Source organism: Mesoplodon mirus, assembly GCF_964341445.2.
Source record: "Mesoplodon mirus genome assembly, chromosome: 15".
Taxonomy (NCBI): domain Eukaryota; kingdom Metazoa; phylum Chordata; class Mammalia; order Artiodactyla; family Ziphiidae; genus Mesoplodon; species Mesoplodon mirus.
Window position 1 is genome coordinate 15,583,916 of NC_138991.1, and position 24,793 is coordinate 15,608,708.

A 24,793-nucleotide genomic window follows, 5' to 3' on the forward strand; every position below is an offset into this window, starting at 1 on the left:
CAGAGGGCTGACCGTCCCATGGAATGCAAGAAGTTAATCACACAAGAGTGAAACTGCAGCCGGCTTAAGTGTTCTAAAGGAGTGGTCGCAACACTTTCCCCAACTAGGGAGGTTTGACCCCGTGGAGGAAAAGGGGTCTCTGAGGAAGTCAAGTTTGAATTAAGTTCTAATGTGGGGATCACAGCAGGTGAAGAGGGGAGGGAAGAGCAATCCAAGCAGACGGAACAGCACTGGCGAAGGCCTCTGCTGGGAGGACAGGGCCAGGAAGTGCCATTCAACCTCACAAAGTGTGGTATGGGTGAGGCTGGGGGCGCCTGAGGATCCGGCCAGAAGGAAGGGCGGCCTCCCCTGCCTGCCTGGACTGTGTCTTAGCTTAAATTGTTTTCATCTTAATGGAGAAGTTTGACTCCAGAAAGCCGGGCAGCCAGGGTTCTTATTGTCCCTTTTCTCCCCCATCCCATTCGGTTCTGGGCAACACTCAGCTGTTAGCACGCTGCTTCCGCCCTCTCCAAGGGCCGAGTCTCTGAGCAACCAGACCTCTAGGCTGAAGCAGATTTTAGAGTCACAGAAACTCCACGGGCCTGGCCTGGGGACCATTTCAAAGCGAGCAGCTGCACCCCCTTTTCTTGCTGCCTCGCAAGCAGGCATGACTCTCACCTGACTTTAGGCAGGTTTAGAGGTGACATCCAGTCACAATAGACTGACCTTCTCTTGAGGTCCACAAGGCAAGTAGCTTGATTTCCTCATGAAAACATAGGAGGTAGGTAGACCAGCATAACCTGGAAATCGCAACCTGGGAAGGTAACCAAAAGCCTTTCTACAAGAGTGGAGTTGTGACACAACGCCTTAGCCAGCCAGCCCAGAGCGAAGAAGCAGTTACTGCTTCTACAGTACGCTGCCCTGCAGGCTGCTCAAGCCGGGCATCCAGAACCCCCATGCACACGTGGGCACCAGGAGCTTCAGTGCTGTGTGACGACCACTTAGTGCCCCGCTGCACGGTTGGTGGGTGGCAGCTGATCCTCTGGGGCTCTTACAGGTCGTCCTGCTCAGTTCCTGGCAGCTCTGCTCTGTGTGGTGCACGGTCTACACGCCCTCTGTGTGCGTTAGCGCAGCACGCCTTTGGGTTTCTGTTCCTGTTTCTTACAGCCAAAGCCCCAACCCAGTCAAGGCTACCCTTTGCTCTGCCCACCTCCCTCTGACACAAGAAGGCCTCCTGGGAGACAAGAGGGAGTTTGCAGCACTTTTAATGCACAAAGCAACAGGTAAGAGGCTGGTCGGGTGACCAGCCTTCATTCCACAAAACGCTCAAGTGCAGATACAGCCCAGCTGGGAAGTTACAGTTCACAGGGCCTTAGAGCCAAGAGCAGGAAACGCGGTTCTCTTGTCAGCCAAGGGAGTAAGGAGTCCATTTTCTGGGAATGAAAAAATAAATGTTTCTAAAGCATGGCAGACACCCAGTCTTCAAGCAAGGACACAGACGAGCCCAAGCCAGGCGTTCCGGCAGGTCGTGTGGGGCCAGGCGGTGCCCGGGGGAAGGCCAGCCTATTCTGAGTGAGGCCGCCGGGGCGGGCAGCCGGCCCACTCGGCACCGGAGTCCACGCCAGTTCCCATCACGCAGCCTGTCCTCGCATTAGATCGTCACAGCTTCCCCTGAACGCCTCCTTGGTGCCTCCGAGATAAGCCAGTGACACCACAGCATTCTCTGGGAGTCTGTGAATGTCCCTTCCCAGCTCTGCACAGCTTCTGGGCTCGGCTGCCCTGGCACCCTTCCCCTGACCACCACCCACCTGGTCCCGGTGCACTCAAGTCCGCTCCGTGGCCCGGTGGTCCTGCAACACCGCCAGAGCCTCTTCGACCTGTGGGACACACGGGGGAGGGGTTGGTGCAGCTGCCCCAGCAGGGTCCTGGGAGAGCCCTGCCTCCCCGCCTCGGCCCACCGGACGCCCACCCGCGCCGCCCCCTCTGTGCTCACCGGCTCCCGTGGCAGAAACCCACGGCCACCTTCTACACTGCCAGACGGCTGGGGGAACCCTAACCCTTGGGCTGGGTCAGAACACAGCGCCCTGTCGCGCAGTCTTGCCTGGGGAGCTGCAGGGAGGCCGCAGGGGCTGAAGCAGCCGGCCCCTCACTAAGGCCCGCTGCCACCTCCACATTCGGCAGGTGTTCGCTGATTTCAGCGAGAAGGTACACTTCACCTGTCTAAGCAGCAGCCTACCAGCTCGCCTAGGAGAGGCCTTGATCGGTAACCCTCCTCTGCCCCCAGGCCTCCCCGCTCCTCGCAGGCTCCAGCCCACCTTGGCGTTGAGGGACTCCGGGGACTCCAGCAGGAGCAGCAGCTCCGAGTTGTCGATCTCCAGCAGCATGCCCGTGATCTTGCCAGCCAGCTGGGTGTGGGCATTGTAGATAAGGGGGTAGAGACGCTCACCTGTACGGAAGAGCCTCTGAGGCTTATGCACACACCTGGCGGACCGCCCGGGCAACCCAGGGCGGGGGTGGTATTGTGGAACGCAGCAGAGGGGGCATCCGGGTTTTTGTCCCAGAACTGCTTCCTCCAGGTGTGTCACTGAACACTCTCGGGGGCCTCTTCCCCAAGTGAGCATAGCCAACCCCGCCTTGGAGGCTGGTGCAAAGAATCAAATTTGACGTTACATGTAAAGTACACTGCCTAGGCTCTGACACAAGGTTGGTTGCTGTTTTCAAGACTACTCTCAAGAAATCACTTGAAGGATCACATTGAAATTCTAGACGGGATGTGAGAATGCTGAACTTGACTTCTTGGAGGAGCCAAGCACACAAGATAAACTTACCTTCCACCACTGGGCACTTCGAGTGATGGGGCCTAGTGTTGGTGGTCAGCCCATCTGGGCAACATATGGAGGGTGCAGCCGGGGCTGGAGGTGCTGGGTGCCTTCAGTGGTTGGGGAGGGCTTCTCCCACAAGGGGAGTGAAGATGTTTCCAGGGCACTGCTTACAGAGCCTTCTACCGCCATGAAGCCCATTTAGAATTTTTCTTTGGGGGTGGGTAGTAAAGCGGCAAAACCCCAAGTGAGCCGAGCAAACAACAGCGTGGTGGCAATGGGGGCCTCCAGAGAAGAGTCTGGAGATCCAGGTGAAGGAAAGAGGCTGGGAACCACAGCAAGCTCGTTCATTCATTCAGCAGGTAGTGGCCTCCTTAAGCAGGGCCCGCCACAGAGGCCGGGATGGAGATGGACTGCACGGGAGGTCAGGGGCCAGGGGGAACAATGTCTGTTTCCCCAGGGCACGTTTATGTTCTTCCTCCCTGCCGTGGGCACTGGGAGACCGATGAAACTCGGTGACAGCCTCTTCCCATCATGAGAGGTGTGAGGTACCACAGCACCCACCTTAGGGGCCATTTCCTGGCAGAAACCCAACACCCTACCCTTCTGCGCCCCCTCCTGGCCCCTCATCTCCCCACGTCTGGGGTCTCTCCCAGCCTGAGTCAAAGCCACACAACAGCAGAGCTGGAAGAGATCTCGGGACCATCCGGTCTGACCAGGGTTTTAAGACGAGATGAACAGGGTCCTGGGAAGTAAAGGCCCTTTGGGCAAGTCCACCCGGCAGGTGGATCAGCACGAGGCTGGGGACCTCGTCCCCACGTCTGACCTCCACTCAAGGCACTTCCCGCCAGGTAAGCCGGCTGGCGGCGCCCCCTTCCTGCTCCAGGGTTGAGGAACCAGCCACTCACCGATCATCTGCTTCTGCTCGTGCAGCGGCGCTGCGGCCAGCATGGACGCAGTCAGGGGCTCCTGTCCGGGGACACGCACAGCAGGCTCCTGGACCTGCACATGGTGCCGGGGACACATCCCTTAACCACACGGATGGGCAAGGGCTCAAAACACTTACCCTTGTTGGGTGAGCACAGGCCTCCAGGAAGGCTCTGGAAGAGGGGGAGCAGGGGGCAAGGTATGGACAATCGGGCGGGACAGAATCCCTAACAAGGGCATGGTGGACTAGACGACAAAGTGACGTCCTAGTGCAGACGTGTTCCGTGGTGCTAGGAACCCTACGCGTGTTGTCAAGTGAAAGCCACACGTTACTGACCACCTGGTGCTAAAGAAAGCACTTTTTAATCAGGTAGCTCTATGGCCGCGTCCCCAGCATGATTTCTGACCCTTTTGCATCTTGGTAACTTTAAAACCATTTTGCTCTCTAAAGCCTACTCTTGTGCATTTTGCAAGAAAGAGTTTGAAGTATACACACAAATTCTAGACAGGATCTGAAAATGCTGAGTTGGAGAGTTTTTTTAGGGGGCAGGGAGATAAATACACAGCTTTTAATTACAGAAGATATTTTCAGTTCTATTCTGCAGATTGATCACATCCTCGCTGCTTACTATGTAAATACTAAGGAAACCCAAGTTAATTTTGGTAATAACCCAGGCAAAGCAAATTGTGATGAACAAACAAAATGTGATCCTGGTCCTTTTTCCCCTCTGTTCGTGGGTGGTAGGTGGGGATATCTCTTCTGATGGTACATGTTAATAAAGGAAACTTTACAAGCCAAGGATAGAAAGAAATCCAAGGCCCAGACAGGGCCAGCACCTTAGACAAGGTTCTGAGCCAAGCACCCCCAGAGCCCAAACTCAGTGGGCAGCTGGGCCAGCCTTACCCGGTGGGTGTTGTGTGTTGCCAAGGAACATCTGTGTGTCAGGAGAGGCCCCCTTGGTGAAGAGCATCCTGCCATACCGGGTCCTGTGGTCTGGGTACCGATGTTGGCTGTAAGGGATAAGCAGGGATGGTAAGGCCGACAGCAACCCAAAGTCATGACACCTCAAAACCAGCATTCACGTAGAATCCCCAGCACCGAGTAAAGGGTCAGCACACAGGCGTGCAAACATCTGCCAAATGAAGGAACAGATGCTTGCCTTATAGCCAAAACCTGCTCCCCTGTTCACAGCTGCCTCAGTACTTAGGTTCAGATCTGGTGCTGCACCCCTGCACGTATGATCACTTTCACCCGCATAACACAACGGGAATACTGCTTTCACCCGGATTTTTTTTTTTTTTTTTGGCCGTGCTGCGCGGCATGTGAGATCTTAGTTCCTCGACCAGGGATCGAACCCAGGCCCCTTGCAGTGGAAGCTCGGAGTCTTAACCACTGGACCGCCAGGGAAGTCCCTCACCCAGATTTTAGACAAGAGGATACCAGGTACAGCAGGTAGAACGACCACAGAGTGAGTCAGCCCCGGAACTGGGTCGGTAGGACCCTGACCCTGGAGCCCACTGCACAGCCTCAGATGCCGGCACTGCCCTCCAAGGGGGCCAGTGGCAGGGTCACCGTGGAAGCCGGTTCTGACTCCCTACCAGCAGCAAGCCCCTGCCCACCACCGCACCCACCCTCCGTTCCACCCCTCCCGGCCCTGCCCACACTCACCCACTCCCTGGGCGTGGGGCACCAGGCGCGGCACGTGGGTGGAGATCTGCCTGGCACTGCCGATGGGGAACGAGGGGCGCCGAGACGCGGCTGCTGGCTGGACAACGGAGGCCGCAGGGGGGTAGGCGGCTTGCGGCATAGAGAACACGGAGAAAGTTTAGGTGGAGGGGGACAATCAGGCGGGCACACTGCACCCTGACAGTTCTGGGGTGAGGAAGGGGATGGGAAGGGGAACCAGAACATTCTGCAGCAGAAAGAGGGGTGAATTCACTGGCAGACCCAGAACTCCAGGGGAGGGCGTTGGAAATCTGCAATTACAAAGCCAACTTCTGTCTACCCAGGACCCCAAGAGGCATAGGTACCAGGACCACACAGCTTGGTGCCCCAGGGCAGCTTCAGGTCAGGGTGAACGTCACTCTTAGAGAAGGACCGTTCATCAACAGTGGTGCCAAAGGAGTATTATTTTCTCAGCTTTGCAGGAATTTTCACCCACACAAATCAGGAGAGCCTTTGGAGCTCACTGAAGATAACAGCTGTGTGTGTGTCTTTTACAGGCTCAGCCCTGTCCTTGGTGAATTACACACATCTCACTCAGGCCCACGTTCACAAAAGGAAACTGAGGCTCAGAGAGGTGACGTGACCCACCCAAATTAACACCCTGGGAAGTGGCAGAACCAGGCTTGACCCCCAAGCTCGTGTCCTTAACCGACCATGTTACACGCTGCCCCACGGGACCCATGTGGAGGGCAGGGGCTGGGTCACTCACACGAGGGTCTGGGTAGCTGGGCCGTCCACCTGGGGGCAGGCTGGACAGGTGGGCCAGAGCCATAGTATGGGGCCTGGGCTGGAGGCTGTGTGGGACAGAAAGACCTAGAGTGAGGGGGGCTGGCAGCAGGGGAGGTGAGAAACTGCATTCCCTCAGGGACAGCACTATGGGAATTCCACTGTCCCCTACAGGGGACTGGTCATTATAGACCCACAAATCTGGGGTTAAGGCTCCTGCTTCCCACATCAGGAGGTAAATTAGCCCTGAACCCTTCAGGGCAAGATCTCAGGCTCAATCCTTGCCCCTGATGATCTGTACTATAGCCCAGTGACCTGGATAAAAGGGTGACAATCCCACTGTTACATGTGCCAGCCTAAGTAACTGCTAAGGGGGAGGAATGTTCCCATCCTCAGAGCCGTTCACCTTTCTACAGACATCTTTCTACTCCCTCCAGGTCACACAAGCTCCTTCTCCAAACCAGACCCCTTAGAACATTAGCATCCAGGAGAGATGTTAGCAGACATCCCACAAAAATGATCATCTAAGTTGGGGGATGCTACGTACTCTGCCAGTTTGGGAAAGTCATGGTGCGTACTGGCATATCAGGATAAAAGAAGGTACATAGTAAAGAACTCAAGGCCTCTTTGGCTTAATGCAATATTTCCCCAACGTATTTGACCACAGAGAATCTTTCAGCATAACATTCATGAATCTCTCCCAGATCAGGAAGCACTGCTTGACAGGGACAAAATTACCCCTGTTGGAGATGGGGTGACAACGGCCGCCTGCCGAGTGAGTTTCCAGCAGAAGCATGTTGGGAATCTCTGTCTACCTGTGAAGCTCTGATCTTCCTGCCCCCCCTGGCTGTCAGGGAAGGGATGCGGACAGGAGGTCACCTGGGGCGCAGCAGGCAGGAAGTAGCTGGCAGGCTGCTGGAAGGAGCCCAGGAGGGGGCTGCCCAGGGCCCGCATGGTGGAGAGGCGCTGCATGTACTGGTTGGTCAGGATGGCCTTCCGCTCCTCCTTGCGCTGGGCCAGTGCCACGTACAGTGGCTTGGTCCCCACGATGCGCCCGTTCATCTCTGTCACGGCCTTCGTCGCCTCTTCTGGAGAGGAAAAACACACAAAGCCAAACCCTTTGCTGTGGCCACCCTCTGTCATCACCTAAAAGCAAGACAAGACAAGTGCTGCTGGGGGTGGAGAAGGAAGACTCCGGGGGCCACGCTCCCCACCCCCGGGGGGGCCCAGCCCAGTACTGAGGGTACCCAGGAGAAACTGCGATTAAGGGAGGTCCTCTCTCACCCACACATTTACTGAGGCCCACCGTATGCCAGATGCTTGACACGCCTTCTTACTGGACAGGTGCAGCCACCTGAGCAGGGAGGCACGGCTGCTCCCACTTTACAGGTGATGGAAGTGAGGCTCAGAGTGACTTGTCCAAGACCGGCCCACTTGCTAATGAGGGCTGCTCATCGTTTACTAGACCATTCCCCAGAATGAGTGAGAACAGCTGCATTTCAGAGTTAATTTTGATCTCTAAATTTTCCTTCTGAAAAGATTTTCCTAAGCAGTGGTGGAAAGCCGGCTTAAATTGTTACTGTATCTGCCTTCGTCCGTGCGGCTAAAATGAAGTGGGACGGTAGTTCGGGACAGGTTAAAATCTAGGGGCAGGGTTCTTCGGCCAGGCTACAATCTTAAACCTTTCTGTAGGGGTCACTATAATGAAAAATCTGCATTTCAACTACTCCTCGGGTTTTATTAAACTACCCATACAGTTCTTTAGTTCATTTGTGAATTATGGACAAAGTAAGATGCCCTTAAGATTTATATTTCCTAGAGACTCCATGAAACAGATTTGTATGGAGTAGGAAAATAATTTGAATGTGTATTTTTGGTGCTTTATTGTGTTAATTTCCTTTGTGATAGAAACAAAATTCCTTACTATTATGGAAAAAAAAAGAATGACTCACCTAGCCAGTGGGTCATACATTAGCTACAACTCAAACCTAATGCACAGTGCCGGTAGACCTCCATTGCCTCGGCAAGGCACAGAGCCAAGTTCTTTAGGAGTCTGGGGAAGAGGTTCTTAGCCTTTTTTAAAAATTTTTTTATTAAAATAACCTTTCTATTGTGGAATGACTTTAGATTTATAGAAAAGTTGCAAAAATAGTACAGAGCTGCTGTATATCTTTCACCTAGCTTGACAAATGTACCATGTTAACAGTGGGACAAAACTACAATATCCACTGATTGGTACAATACTCTTATTATCTACAATGCTATTAACTGAACTGCAAATTTCATTTGGATTTCACTGGACTTTCTAACATTTTTCTCTTCAAGGATCCCATCCATATTGCATATACGATTCTTGATCTTTTTTTAGGGTTGAGACACTGGCCTGACTCCATGAGGACTTGAGCTGAGAACATTTTAAATCTGCTCTATTAGAGCCCATGCTCTAACATCAATGACCTTCAGCTGCACTTTGCTACTCATACAGGGGCCTCGACCTGAGCGTTCACAGATCCCCTCAGGGAGGTCAATGGATAGAATTCTGGGGGTCTGTAAACTCAGATGGGGGGAAAATGGCATCTTTATTTTTACGTTAGCATTTCCTTCTATTTTGAATATAGGCGAAGAAGAAATACAGTAGCATTAACTGTGCTTTTGACTTTGTCAAGAAGAATATTTTCGGGCCTCCCTGGTGGCGCAGTGGTTGAGAGTCCGCCTGCCGATGCAGGGGATACGGGTTCGTGCCCCGGTCTGGGAGGATCCCATATGCCGCGGAGCGGCTGGGCCCGTGAGCCATGGCCGCTGGGCCTGCGCATCCGGAGCCTGTGCTCCGCAACGGGAGAGGCCACAGCAGTGAGAGGCCCGCATACCGCAAAAAAAAAAAAAAAAAAAAAAAAAAAGAAGAATATTTTCATATCACATTAATTATTGCTGATCTCAAAATCTTTTAGGCTCACTGCTACTTCACTAGATCTTATAGTTTGTTTTTTTTTAACCTTTTTCAGCCATACCACGTGGTTTGTGGGATCCTGGTTCCCCGACCAGTGATTGAACCCAGGCCCTCGGCAGTGAGAGCACGGAGTCCTAACCACTGGACTGCCAGGGAATTCCCCTAGATCTTATAGTTTGATGCCTTAATAAAGCAGAACATAGTGCTGTCACCTTAGTATTTTAACAAATATATTTCAATCCAATTGTTTTTTGTAATCTTATGAGTTTTCTCTTATGCATTTAAAAATATCCTCGGAAGGGGCCCATAGGCTTTATGAGACAGCCAAATTTTCTTGGCACAAAAATATTGTCTTAGCAAATTAATAAGAACTTCTGTTAGGTAGTTTTAAAAAAGATAAAATTAGTACAACTAATACTTATGCAGGGACTTCCCTGGTGGTCCAGTGGTAAAGAATCCGCCTTACAATGCAGGGGACACAGGTTCAAGCCCTGTCAGGGAACTAAGATGCCACATGCCTCAGAGCAACTAAGCCCACGTGCCAAAACTACTGAGCCCACGCGCCTCAACTAGAGAGCCCACGCCTCAATGAGAGAGCCTGCGTGCCACAAACTAGAGTCCACGCACCCCGTAGCCCACGCGCCACAACTAGAAAGAGAAAAAGCCTCACGCCGCAACTAGAAAGAAGCCTGCATGCCTCAGTGAAGATCTCCCAAGCCACAACTAAGACCCACTGCAGCCTAAATAAATAAAATAAAAAATACTCATGTGGGCTTCCCTGGTGGCGCAGTGGTTGAGAGTCCGCCTGCCGATGCAGGGGACGCGGGTTCGTGCCCTGGTCTGGGAAGATCCCACATGCCGCGGAGCGGCTGGGCCCGTGAGCCATGGCCGCTGAGCCTGCGCGTCTGGAGCCTGTGCTCCGCAACGGGAGACGCTACAACAGTGAGAGGCCCGCATACCACAAAAAAAAAAAAAAAAAAAAAAACTCATGCATAGCTTACTATGAACTTAATCTCTATGAAGTGCTTATAACACTATCATCTCATTTTCAATCACTATTTTATAAAATAGAAAATATATTAAATTTTATAAGTATATATAAACTTATGTAAAATTCCCATTTTATAACAAGATGGTCCACCCCACTGTGTGTCAACTCTAAGCAATCCAGATTTTGTACAATTCCCTTCATTCAAGGGGTCCTCAAGGAGGTCAGTGAATCTCCTGAAATTATATGCAAGGTATGTGAACAATTAGATCATTATTTCACTACTTATCGTGGGCAGGTGCTCCACTTGCAGGCCTTTTAGTTCTCAGGACACCTCTAGAAGTAGGTCATGTTGCTCCCATTTTACAGATGGGTAAACAGGGTCCAAATGGCAATGTCACTTCCTTCAGGCTCTACAGGTAGTTAATGGTAGCACTGGGATTTAGACCTACTTCTGATTAACTTTAAAATCCCAGCTTCCAACCATAATACTACACCAAGTATGCATGTGCCAGGAAAGAGGGCCCAGAGCTTTTTATAAATCAGATTTATCAATTTACTGGTTGATAAATTTAATCAGATTTCCTGATGCTTAATTCACATGTCCCACAGCTTTCTGTCACTTTTTTGGGGAAAAGGTCCTTAACTCAAAAATTATTAGAACCTCTTCCCCAACTACCAGGCTCCCTGAAGGACATTTTAAATTGAATTCAACAGGCAAAAGAGCGTCTAGACCACGTCCTAAGAGCCCAACCATCACAGCATACGTGCAGGTCCTCAGCCCCGTCACCCACACTGACCTCTTTGGAAAGTCCTTCATTCCCACCTGCAGCTCCCTACCTCCTCACAGTCAAGTCAAAGGCTGCTGCCACTGCCACTGCTTACAGGAAGCGCTCCTTCCTGTTCCGCTGAGCTCCCGCAGCTCTGCCTCCTCCACTTACCCCAACCCCACCCCACCTACAGTAGATGTGAGTTAGCGATGCATCCGATTTCCCCACTAGACTACAAGTTACTCAAGGGCAAGGACTACGTCTGACTTATTCCTGTGTGCTTCCCACAGGGCCTGGCAAAACAGCAGGTGCTCAAGTATGGACTGAACGAACACTAGGTCTTCTTAAAATTACGTGGGGAGCTTTTAAAAGTAAGAGGTCCAGAGCTCTACATTCAGTTTGTCTGACTCGGGTGTCTATTTAAGAGCTCTCCAGGGTATTTTAATGAGAAGCCAGGGTTCAGAACCATCCAGGGAGCCCACCGCCCACCCTCATCTTATAGATGAGGCTCGGAAGACATCTGCTCAAGGTCACAGAGCCAACATCACGTCTCTGCTGCTAGGAGGGCACACGGTAGCTGCTCAATACGTGGGGAAGAATGAGTGAAGAATGATGCAGCCCAAGCCTCTCATTTTCCAAATGGGGAAACTGAGGCCCGGAAACGGGTTATGTCACCAGCCAAGGCCAGACAACAAAAGTCAATGGAAATTCTGAGACACAAATTTCTGGAATCTGGCATACAGCAGGCACTCAATAAATGCTTGTTGAATGAACCTCGGTTACAGTGAGCCCCAGCAAGTCCAGCTGTGTGACTGGGACTGTATTTCTACCCTCTTCCCCTCCAGCCCAGACAAGGCTGCAGTTGGACAACAAACTCCAATGGGGTCAGACCCAGCTCCCAAACTCCAGAAGGAGCAGCGCAGCACCAAATCCCTGGAAGCCCCGGGGCGGGGACGGGGGTGTGCGTGGGCAGTGAGGATGGGAGGGGAAGGCTACCGATCCCCTGTGGGCGCCCCCGGCCCTCACCTTGGCACTGGTGATCACTCCATAGGGAGAGAACTCTTTCCTCAGTTTCTCATCATTGATGGAGTCATCCAGGTTCTTCACATACAGGTTCACGCCCTAGAAGGAAAGGATACCTGCTAGATGTGCCCCTTCCCCTCCAAGCCCCAGAATGACTTGGGGTGGGGGGACGGGCTAACATGGGCCAAGGGGGCACTGGAAGCCCCGCCCACCAAGCCTCCGTTCTCAGTCTCATGCAGCACCCCTGCACCTCACCCATCACTCAGCAAGTCCATCACCTGGAAGCTGCAGCCCCTCCCCACTCCGCGCATCTCTAAAGCCAAGTTCCCAGAAGCAGGATTGCTGGAGGAGGGAGTCGCATTCAGGGCTGCCCACACACAGACACTTTCACGTCGAAGCAGCTGCCCCACAGGAAGCCTGTCCCTCACCTGGTAACGGGTCAGCCGGTCCTGCTTCATCTGCTCGAACCTGCGCTTCAGCTCATTCTGCCGCTCCACCCGCTTCTGGGCCCGGCCTACGTAGAGCAGCCGTCCACTCACCTCCCTCCCGTTCATGTCCATCACAGCCTGTGCAGAGAAGAGGCAGCCAGAGGGCTTGGTAACCGCCCCCACGAGGCCTTGGCCTTAGCCCTGACCTCCAGTCCCATCTCCTGGGCCCAGACGGGGCCACCTGCAAGCCAGGCTGGCCTTGTTAGCTGAGAATAATTAGTACCAGGATCCAGGCCATTTAAAGTGAATCCATTTTTTAAAAACATGGGACAGAATTTCAGAGTAAACTATAGATTTTTTAAAAATTGATTTGGGCTCTACTTGAAAAAGTGAAATTGAAATTTGCAAAGTTTCCCGTGATTTAACATTTAGGTTCTAACTGTAACTACACACTGATGATTAGAACAAAGCAACAAGCATAATTCTTTCAAAAGGGCGTGATGGTGTAATCAACATCCTTCATGTTGGGTTTCACAGCACAGAGAACCATTTTTGCTGTGAGGACTTTAGAAACATTTGCTTCTTAACCCTTGATTTTTTTTTTTTCTTCAGTTAACTGGCCTAAGCCTGCCAGATCCCAAACTGTCAGTGGCTTTGATTGCATGAATTCCTACATCTTCTGCAAGACGTGTAATGTCTTAATCCATAAGGACCTACTGTATAGCACATAGAACTTGACTCAACACACTGTAATCACCGAAAAAGAATGTATAAGACTGGTAAGAATCTGAAAAAGAATATATAGATATAGATGTCTCTGTGTAAGTGAATCAAGTTGCTATACACCAGAAAGAAACATAACATTGTAAATCAGCTATACTCCACTATAAACATAAAGATAAATTATTTTTTTAAAAAGGGAGGGAGAGAGAAATTGTTACTAAATTCGTTCAGGGGTGGTGACCCAACCTGGTGTCACATTAAAAAAAAAAAAAAAAAAAGACGTGCAATGCAATCCACTAATAATGAACTGAATTGGCATTGACTTATCTGCAAAAATCAGACCCATGTGAGTACTGACTCAAAGGTTTGGATTAGACATTGGTGTTAGGGAGGAGAAATATTTGAATGGGAACTGACTTTTTAAGTGGTCAGTTCATTAGGAAACATTTTCACATAATGACTTGCTTCCCTACCTAGACATGCAAACATATGTAAATATATGTAAAAACACTCTGGGGGCCCAAGAACTGCCTGATCTATAGCAGTCTTAAAGGTCATTAGCAGGGAACTTCCCTGGTGGTCCAGTGGTAAAGAATCCCCCTTACAATGCAGGGAACGTAGGCTAGATCCCTGGTCAGGGAATTAAGACACCACATGCCGTGGGGCAACTAAGCCCGTGCGCCACAACTACTGAGCCTGCACGCCTCAACTAGAGCCCGCGTGCCACACACTACAGAGCCCACACACTCTAGACCCCGTGTGCCACGACAAAGAGCCTATGTGCTGCAACGAAAGATCCCGCATGCCTCAACGAAGATCCTGTGTGCCACAACTAAGACCCGACGCAGAATTAAATAAATAAATAAATAAATAATAAATCTTTAAAAAAAAAACCCAAAAACAGGTCATTACCAAGGTCTCCAAGACCTTGGAGTCTATGGTTTCCCCTGCCAGCTTCACTTCTCTACTCCAACTTGTCATTTTACAGTTGGGGCAACCAAAGTCTACAGAGAGGGTGGGACTTGTCCAAGGAGACACAAGAAGTTACCTTTCAAAGGAGCCCTTTACTTAAGAACAAAACTTCAGGGTCAGAAAGAGTTGGTTCTAATCCCAGTGCTCTCTCCCCCTAGCTACAACCTGGTGGAACCTGATAACCACAGTAGAGCCCACACTGGTGGGAGGAGACAGGACAGTGTATGCAAAATCAGGTAGCACCTTGCCTGTGGTAAGTGCTCAGTGAGAAGTGGCTGCTATCAAGATGGCCCCAGGATCCAGGTCTCCAGCCAGAATCCACCATGAGCTGAGCTCTCCCATGACCAGTGATCTTAATGGGGCAGGAGCTACGGAAAGAGCTTCACGGTGGGAGGCAAAATCGGACATGATCCCTGCTTTGTTACTCACGCTGTGACCTTGTACCATCCCCTGCTCAGTAGATATGTATCTGGTATCTACCAGCAGTGCAATACTAGAGATTTAATGGTGACATGAGACCCAGCCCCTGCCCTCAGCTCTATCCGTGGAGATCTGAGCTAATGATGGAGACGGACAGGAGGGGCACCTTGTCAGTAGCACTGAGGACAGGAAGAGGTGGCTTCCTAAAGGAGGGAAAAGTATCAGCTGAGACCCATCGAGACCCATCAATAATCTACAGCTACGCTGTCCAACAGGGCAATCACTTGTTGCATGCAGCTACTGAATACTTGAAAAATGGCTAGTCTGAACTGACATGGACTAGAGGTACCAGATTTCAAAGACGTAGTACGAAAAAGGGACTGTAAAATCTCACTTTTTATCAATGTAAATATTACGGCACAATCAATTATATCAATATTATATCACATTGAAGTGATAATTTGAATAAGTTAAATAAAATATATTATTAAAGTTGCAGTGTTTCTGTGTTTTTTTTTAACCCTTTTTAATGTGGCTACTGGACAATTTTGAACTGCACATGTGGCTCATGTTATATTTCTATTGGACAGCATTGGTCTAAAGAGTAGGGGAGGGGAAGTGTTTTGAGAAAATAATATTTTCAAAGTCTTGGAAGCAAGGAATAACATGGCACTTCACCTCCCTGGCCTCAATCCCACGATCAATTCAAGAAGAGGGTCATGGCTGTATCAAAGGCCCCTAGTAGCTCCCATGCTGCAAGATTCTATGAGAAGCCAGCCAGCCTCAGGGTATGGAAGCAACCGGAGGAGGCTGAAGGCATCTGCCTTCACCCCAGGCAGGAAGGGCCCTGGCTTGTGTGGACCCATGCTGGGGAGGGACTATTTCCTCCACAGGCAGCTGGAGCCCTCCGCTCCTGATCTCCCTTCCTCCTACTCCTGGCTCCGCACCTCCTCCATGAAACAGGGCCATGGGGAGCTTCCTACCTTCTGGGCTTCCTCATGCGTCTCAAAGTTGACAAAGCCAAAGCCGCGGGAGTGGCCGCCGTCATCCCTCATCACCTTGACACTCAGTATCTTCCCTGGGAAGGGCAACCTGTCTCAAAGGGGAGTCGGGCAAGCCCTGAGACATCCCCTCCCTTCTCCCAAGTCTTCAGGAAGCCCCAGGGGGCACCCCCGTCCCAGCCCGAGCTGGGAGTAGAAGAGAAGTGATCCCCAGCTCCCTTGGGGAACACGCCCACCAAACTGGGAGAAGAGGTTCTGCAGGCACTGCTCATCCATGTCCACATGGAGGTTCTTCACGTAGATATTGGTGAACTCCATGGCCCGAGCTCCCAGCTCCGCATCCCGCTCCCGTCGGGGCTTGAAGTGGCCAACGAAGCTGTGGACACACCAACGGGGTAGGCAGCTGCCTATGGCTGCCATCGGCCACCCCCATCCCTGCCCCGGCCCACCCAGTAAGCCTGGGTCACTTGAGTCAATTGCCGCTGGCCTTCAGGATCTCTGTACCCCTCATCAAGGGACTGGGCAGGGCAATGCTCCTTAGATGGCATACATCCAAGGACTGACCACTTCCAACAGCCAAGCTTCTATGTTCCAGTGTAAGGTTAAGATGACTTCATTCTTGGGGCAAAGGCACAGGATCTCCTACTGCACATGAGGCAGCTGAGTGCTCAGGAGATAAGAGCACAAATTTGGGAGTCACACAGACAAGGGCTTGAATCCTCGCTCTGCAGTTACCAAGCTGTGTGACCCTGGGCAAGTTACTTAACCTCTCTGAGCCTCAGTGTTCTTTCCTGTAAAACTGGGGCTCAAACTCACATCACAGGGATTTGCTTATTCATTTAACACGTACTGGCTGCACTGGGGAAGTGGCTGTGAGAGAACCAGATGTGGTTTATGCCAGTATTGCTGGGGCGGGGGAGGGGGCACGGAAATCATTTAAATACATTATGAATTTAAAAAATTGTAATTTCCAAGTCCACATAAACACATCTAGGAAAGTATCCTAGATTAAGAAAAACAAAGCAAGCATAAGAAAATTTGATGGTACCTATAAGACAGCGGTCCCCAACCTTTTTGGCACCAGGGACCGGTTTCGTGGAAGACAATTTTTCCACGGACGGGGGTGGGGATGATTTGGGCAGTAATGCAAGCAACGGGGGGATGGTTCAGGCGGTAATGCTATCGATGGGGAGCGGCAGATGAAGCTTCCCTCACTCACCCACCACTCACTTCCTGCTGTGCAGCCCGGTTCCTAACAGGCCACAGACCACTACCAGTCCACGGCCCGAGGGTTGGGGACCCCTGATACAAGACATTTAGCACAAACGAGTGATAGCTGACGCCAAAAACTGAGGGAAACTGAGTGACAAAGGAAAATAGGCAAACTAAAAGCTGACAAAGATAGAAACACACTTCTGGAGAACTGGGAAAAGCCGCCAAAGTTCTGGTTCACTGACAGGAGGCTACCCTGAGAAACTCTGGACAAAATGACTCTAGGTGCATCTCCCACCCCAAAGCTTCCTCCACTGCTCAGTCTCGGGCATGGGGCTGGGCCATCTGATGGGCAGAACCAGAACTGGGGGAGGCAACTGCCAGAGCAGATTCTCTCCAGCATCTGCACCTCAACTTTCCCATCTGTGAAGTGGGGATGATGCCAAACTTAAAGGCATGAAAATGGCAGGCTAAGCATATGCCAACCTTCCTTCCTGTCCCCAGATCTCAGGAAACAAAAGGTTTAATAAAATTCACAGCCATGCTGAGAAGGCTGGAAAACGGACAAAAATCACTCTGTCCATTGATGATTTGGCCATTAGCTGTTCCTGCTAGAATTTCTAAAGCATCGCCCCATTTGCTACTCAGAACCCCTCTAATGCATATCAGCAGCCCCATGTTTTACTTGAGGAAAGGGAGTCCCTGGGAGATTGAGCAACACGTCCGAGGCCACACTGCCAGGAAGAATACCAGCAGCTGCTCAGTGCCAGGCGCCCATTAGACGGTGGCAGTACTATGGGTCCTAAGTTGGTGGTACCATGATTCTGCTCCTTTAGCCCTGGCGCCACCCACATCCCGCCACTCACACTTTGCGGTCATTCAGCAGCATCCCGTTCATGGTGCTGATGGCGTTCTGTGCAGCCTCGTGGGTCTCAAAATGCACAAAGCCAAAGCCTCGGGAGCCATGATCATCACACACCACCTGGGCCACAAGGAAACAGGACATGAAAAGCATCCAACAGAGAAAAAGTTTGGCAACGGCAATAATGACTAATATCTGAGTGCTTGCTCTGTGCCTGTAAAGACAATCCTATGTCGCACAACAGCCCTATTTTAGAGATGGGAAACGAAAGCTCAAAGAGGTCAATCTACTTGCTTAAGATCACACAGTAAGGAGGGATAGAGTCCTCAAACTGAACGCAGATCTCACCTATACCACAGACCAGCTTTTAATGATCTTCCTAAAGCGATGGATAAAAGAATTAGATTCAAGCCACCTTCCCCGCTTTCTGCGTCTTTGTTTCTAACAGCAAGTTAGAAACAACCCGAGATCCATCAAGAGGAGACTGGTTAAGCAAATTACAGTATATTCATCTTGGTCTGCCGTATGTGCATAGTTGAAGAGAATGTGGTAGATTTCACGGCTGGCAGGGTTACCTGTAAGGTATACTGTTAAGTGGGTGGGGGAAAAATCAAGCCCATTTGGGTTAAAGTGGGCATTTATACTTTTGAGAAACCTTTTGGCATTTTTTGGTAACATTCAATTATGTTTCCACTAACACAAGAAATACATATTTAGGGGAAACTTTTGGAAAGTGAGAGCGAGAGAGACAAAGAAATAGGGAAAGATTGAGAAAGTGAGGAAGAGAGGGGAAAGAAAGAAGGAAGGAAGGAAGGAAAGCAGGAAGAGAGAAAGTGTGCGATGGTTTTTTTTTTAATTTATATACCATTTTTAAAAGGTTACTTTCCATTTACAGTGACTACAAAATATTGGCTCGATTCCCTGTGTTGTACAATACATCCTGGAGCCTATCTTTTTTTTTTTTTTTTTTTTGCGGCACGCGGGCCTCTCACTGTTGTGGCCTCTCCCGCTGAGGAGCACAGGCTCCGGACGCGCAGGCTCAGCGGCCATGGCTCACGGGCCCAGCCGCTCCGCGGCATGTGGGATCCTCCCGGACCAGGGCACGAACCCATGTCCCCTGCATCGGCAGGCGGACTCTCAACCACTGCGCCACCAGGGAAGCCCTGGAGCCTATCTTAAACCCAATAGTTTGTACCTCCCACTCCCCGTCCCCTATATTGCCCCTCGTCCCCCTCCCCACTGGTAACCACTAGTTTGTTCTCTGTATCCGTCCTCTGTATTTGTGAGTCTGCTTCTTTTTTTATTATATTCACTCGTCTGCTGTAATTTTTAGATTCCACGTATAAGTGATATCATATAGTGTTTGTCTTTCTCTGTCTGACTTATTTCACTTAGCATAATGCCCTCCAAGTCCATCCACATTGCTGCAAATGGCAAAATTTCATTCTTTTTTATGGCTGAGTAGTATTCCACTGTATATATAAACCACATCGTCTTCATCCATTCATCTGTTGATGGACACTTAGGTTGCTTCCATATCTTGGCAGGGAAATTTTTAAAACAGACACACACGAAACTGTTAATAATTATTTCCAGGAACTAGAGTTGAAAGCAGTTGAAAGCGACATAATTATTTCCGGGAACTAGAGTTGAAAGCGACGAAAGCTTTTTTCCTTTATTCCTTTCCAGGTTGTTTAAACTTTACCAATTAATCTATTATTTCAACAAGCAAACTTGTTTCAAATTTTGAAAAGACCCACAAGCATACCACCCCCATTCTGTAGGGCTCCCGACTCAAGTTAGGACAGACCTCGCGAATGGGAAAGATCTTCAGTTCACAGAGTCCCTGTCCCTCTGGCTGAACTTGCACTAAGACCCCTAATGACCATCTCATGGGGTCCACGGCTCCACTCATCCTTGCAGCCACCGCCCCGGCTCAGTTAAGTGACATTTTCTGCCTCGACCACTACCCCAGCCTCCCAACCCAGCTTCTGGGCTGACCACTGGGACGCTTTTACCAAAATGTAACTGTGACCATGTCCCTCTGGGAAATAATCTCCAGTAGCTCCTACAATCCACAGAACTATACCAACTTGGCATTTGAGACTCTCCAATTGGCCCTTCACAAGTCCTGCTTCCAAGTCCACACCCAACACGCACCCCTCCAGCCCCAAGCAGGGTCCCTCTGCTTTCAACTCAAGCCCAGGCCTGTCATTCAGATTTAATCACATTGACTGGGTTCCACTCTGAGCCAATCACCTGCTAAGGGCATCACACACTGTTATATTTGTCATCAGAACCCTTCCAGGCAGTTCTTAACCCCTGAGCCCCAGCTGCCCGATTGGGGAAAACGGGAATAAATGACTTGTCCGAGGTCGGCCAGCCAGCAGAAGTAACTATTTGATTCCTGTAGATGCTTAATGAGATGCTCGCTACTCTTTCAAGGGCTATCTATATTGTGAGGATTATGTGAGTTAATATACATTCACAACCACCCTAAGAGGTAGGTTCTACCACTGCCCCCTTTTATAGAGGAAACTGAGGTATGGAGAGGTTAAACAACCAGCCCAAGGCCACACTGCCAGGAAGTGGAAGAGGCAGGATTTGAACCCAGGACACTTGGCCCCAAAGTCCAAGGTCTGGACTCCATGACTCTGTCATGCTGACTCTCTGCTCGGTAGGCTGGGCTGAACTTTTGCACTTGGGTGGCGTGACCCCAAGCCTAGTGGAGTTCCACGGTGCCTCAGAAACCTTTCCTCAGCCCCAGGGCACTCTCCTTTCTGGGCCTTTGACTCCCCGGATCCCCATGCATTCCCCTCAGAGCCCAATTTCCAGCTGTTCCTAAAAGTCTCACCATCTCCAACCAGCCTGAGAGCCCTTGGTGGCACACAAGGAATAGTTCTAACACAGAGGGGCCATCACTCCCAACCTCTCCCCCTACCCCTGCCATCTCCCCAGAAGGGTGGACATGCCAGAAGCTATAGGGTAACTGACCAGCCATCCTCATAAAACCTAAAAGCAAACACCAGGGGAACGGACCACACTGAATGCCTTGTATCTAACCAGGCCCATAACAGGGCTTCATTAGGCCTGCAAAGACTTGCCTGAGTCTCACAGAACTTTCTGTCCAATCCTCAGTGGCCCAGAGGAAGGCTCAAGGCCTGGATAACGGGGACAGACATACTCTTCCCTGTTAAGTTAGCTTCAGCTAAGCCAGCAAACCCATTGGTTCAGATCCTGCCTTGGCCACTGACCTCCCACCCCTATAATATATAACTGTGAACAAGTAACCCCAACTCTGAGCCTCTCTGCCCTCCAGGGTAACTCCGGGATCCTCCTATTTGCATCTTAAGAGGCCATTTTGGGAAATTCAGTGAGGATGTGTATGCAGAAAATCTAGCACATAGAAAGTTCTGGATAAATCTGCTGTTATCACTGTAAGAGCCTAGCACACAGTTAAGACTCTCTCTCTTTTCCATTGATCCTCAAAGACAGGGAACAGCCCTTTCTGTCTATCATGGCATGCCCTTAGCAGCTACTGCACCTCCTCCAGGCTGTCTGCCCCTCGGAGTCACAGGGATATCCCCTCACTCACAGAGAGGTGGTGAGGCCTCACCTGAGAACTGCAGGACTGTACCTGGCACATAGTAGGAGTCAAGGAAGAGTTCTAACACAGAGGGTGCCATCACTCCCCATCCCCCCTGCTGCCTGCCCAGAAGGCTGGACATGCCAAAGGCTGCAGGGTAACTGACCAGCCACCCTTATAAAACCTAGCGGGCAAAACACCCAGGGTCAAGCCCTGTCAGGACAGACTGATCTGCTGCATGGCCCCTGACCCTCAACTACAAAGTCAGAGAAATGACCACAGCCCTTCCCAAATGATAATACAGCCATTAGCTCAACAAATATTTATTGAGCACCTACTATGTTTTCACATCTCAGGTACTTGGATACAGTGGTGAATAAGAGCAAGATCCCTACTCCTAGGAAACTTCCATTCTATTCTAAGAGAAATGTTACAAACAAGGTCTGGTCCATTGCCATCACGGCCTTCCTGTATCTACTTGCTTTGTCCTATAATTTCTACTGCCCTCTCATTCTGAATTTGGGCTGTTCTCATGACTTACTTTGGCCAGTAGAACGCAACGAAATGATAGTGCGCTAGTTCTGAACCTAGGTCTCAAAAGGCCAGGCGAGCTTCCACTCTGTCTCCTGGGACCCTGCTATTGCCATGAGAATAGCCTGGGCTAGCCTGCTGGAGGATGAAAGCCCACAGGGAGGAAAGCCGAGACGGTCCAGCGGACAACCACCCACTCCCTAGAAGCAGAGCCATCCAGCTCTCAGTGGGCAAACAAAGGAACCCAGCCAAGAGCAGAAAACTGCACAGCTGAACTCAGCCCCAACCGCCAACGGCTGAATCACGAGCGGAATAAATCACTGTTGTTGACAGCCACGAAGTTAGGAGGTGGTTACACAGCAAGTGCCAGTTGATACGTAGGTGATCACTAAAACCGAGAACAACTACCATTGAGGTGCTTGCTGAACCTGGATCTTTACTGATGAGGTGTTGCTTGGTATCCCTCTACCACCACACAGGTGTCTAACACAGACCCCCCCCCCCCGCAAGAGGCACACCCACCTTGCAAGAGAGGATGTTCCCAAAGGTGGAGAAGGTGTCATACAAGGCCTTGTTGTCAATGGAGTCTTCCAGGTTCTTGATGAAGATGTTGCCGACACCCGACTTGCGAAGTCCTGGGTCTCGTTGGGACCACATAATGCGGATAGGCTGGCCTTTGATCACCTCAAAGTTCATTGTGTCCAGTGCCCGCTCCGCTGGACAAGAGAGAGAAAGGAGCTAGTGAAGGGGATTTTCTTTCCCTGAGCCCCAAGGAGCATAGTTGGGAACTGAGCCAAAAAAGAAAAAAGAAAAGAGCCACTGTCTGGGTCTCACTTGAGATAAGAGCTTGAAGGCTCAGGAGGGATAAACAGAAAGAATTCATGTGTGTGGTGCTCCTCCCACCTTCCAGGTAGGATCTCCTTCAACTCTTCACCGTAATGACGTGGGCAGGAATTCCTATCCCCATTTTACAGAAGGGCAAACTGAGGCTCAGAAAGGGGAAAGATCAGGAGGGTCCCTATGACAAGGGTGGCAGCAGTCTGAGGAAACTGAAGCTCAGAGGTGCTGAGCAGCAGAGTTGAGATTTGATCCCAAGGAAGTATGGCTTTCGGGGAAGTGAACATCACCCCTCTGAGCCCACTTCTACACCTGTAAAGAGGGGATGATGATAATACTACCCACCTTTCTACATCGAACAAAGGGAGAGAATACCACCTGCCTCCAGGTTGTCAGACAGACTGAAAATTAAATAAGGTGTGCAAGGTGCCTTGTACTTTGTGCCTGGCACAAAACAGGTGTCTGGTATCAGTAGTATGTCTAAAAACAACAGCCTATGCCCATTCTTCTGCCAGGTGGTATGCTGTCCCCTGCTTCAGGGACACCTCTGGTTTCAGAGGGTTTGGAGGGGAACTGTGGAATACTCAGTGGGCAAGTTTCAAGAAGTCTGGGTTTTCCACCGAGTCCTGCCATAAACACCCAGGAGTAAAATCCTTCTCCTGTCTGGAGCTCAGTTTCTCCACCTATGAAGTCTGGCAAAAAGGCCAGGTTGTACAGGGCTTGGAGGAAGATGGCAAGAGGCAGTGGGTGGGTAAAGCAGAGCAGAGGGGAAGGCTCCCAGGAATCCAGCTCTGCCACCTGCTGGGAAACCGGCAGAACCACCACAGCAAACTCCCAGATCAGGGAACCTCCCCATCCTCCCAGGAGACTCAGAGTAAAGGCACCCCCTTTTGGACTTGGCTGGGGCAGGGGGTTTTTTTGGTTATGTTTCTGGAGCCTTACACCTGAACGCTATAGTTACTGTGATTTTTCTCGGGTTAGCACTTACCGAGGGCTTACAATGTACCACGTGATACTGGAGCTACTTCACAGACAAAGCCCTCCATTCCTTCCACGCTACTGGGAAATAAGGCTTAGCCTCACTTTACAGATGAAGAGATGCCAAGCGTGAAATCTTGCTCAAGCTCGCACCCTAGTGGCAGAGCTCCAACAAAACCCTGCGCTCTAATCTCTCTCCTCTCAACACCTAGCTGACAAGCTCTGATCAATCCTATCAGCTCTGAGAAAGGGGTCGTGGAGCCTGGAGCGCAGGCAGCTTTTCTCGGTTCCCGAAGGTGGAGGCGCCTGGTGCAGACCTCGGGTCCGGCTGCCGGGAAAGGCCACAGCCCGAGGCCGAGCTCTCCCGCTCATCACCCGTGTCTTCTCGGGCATCTTCCTCACCGGGTGCTTTGAATTGCTCATCCTCCCAATCACTCTGTAAAGCAGGTACCACCCCCATTTTGCAGACAGGCAACTGAAGCTCAGAATGATTCATTTGCTCAAAGCCGCACAGCTGCCGGCTTTCTAATCCCAGGTCTGGCTGACCCCAAAGCCCTTGGCTGTTTTCACTGTCTTAACAGCTCCTCCGGAAAACGGAGCACCAGTAAAACACAGTAGGAGCACACTAACTGCTAGTTCCTGTCTCCGGGGCCTTTCGGAGCCCCTTCCAAGGCCTTGTATCTCTGGACCTCAGTTTCCCTGGCTGCAAAATGGAAGATTTTGCAGGAGTAGCCAGAGATGAAAGCGCGCGCGGGTGGCTGGGATGCTGTCTGCCTGTCTGTCGGTGCGTCGGTCCGCCCCCCTCCCCCAGGGGCTCACCGTCGGCCGGCTGCTGGAAGTTGATGTAGGCGTAGCCCAGCGAGCGGCGGGTGGCCACGTCGCGGCACACGCGGATGGACAGGATGGGGCCAGCGGGCGAGAACTTCTCGTAGAGCATGGCCTCAGTCACGTCGGGGTGCAGGTCGCCCGCGTAGAGCGAGGCGAGCGGGTAACCCGGGCCGCTGGAGTTCATGGTGGGCGCGCGGCCCCGCGTTCGGCGCCCACGTGCGCTCACCCCGGCAGCGGGGGCGCGTGGGGCGGCCGGGTTTTTCCCACCCCCGTCCGCCCCTGGCCTTTACCTCCCCTGCCGCCCCGCGCGCCAATCGCGGGCGCGCTCGGACCCCGCCCCGCACCTGGGACCCCTCAGCCTTCTAGAAGCCCCAGGTGGGGGGCATCTCTGCCCCCGCGACGGGAGGCGGGGAGAGCCCTCACCTGGCCCCGGGTAGGGCTGCGGGGACGTGGGGGGAGCTCCGAGCCGGCGCCAGCGGCGCAGAGAGGGCGGGGATACCACGGTAGGAG

General features: G+C 51.3%; 1 protein-coding gene across 1 annotated transcript; it reads right to left on the minus strand.

Annotated features, from left to right (window-relative positions):
- Positions 1 to 1,802: 1,802 nt before the first annotated feature.
- On the minus strand, positions 1,803 to 24,467 carry PABPC1L (poly(A) binding protein cytoplasmic 1 like; the record flags this gene model as incomplete). The annotated part of the gene is made up of 14 exons (XM_082644485.1): positions 1,803 to 1,856; positions 2,295 to 2,425; positions 3,707 to 3,800; positions 4,630 to 4,736; positions 5,395 to 5,523; positions 6,161 to 6,245; positions 7,057 to 7,323; positions 11,909 to 12,004; positions 12,334 to 12,471; positions 15,432 to 15,526; positions 15,686 to 15,825; positions 17,528 to 17,643; positions 22,163 to 22,356; positions 24,275 to 24,467. The coding sequence occupies 14 exons, from the start codon at positions 24,465 to 24,467 to the stop codon at positions 1,803 to 1,805; spliced, it is 1,839 nt and encodes a 612-aa protein (XP_082500611.1).
- Between the last annotated feature and the right edge of the window lie 326 nt (positions 24,468 to 24,793).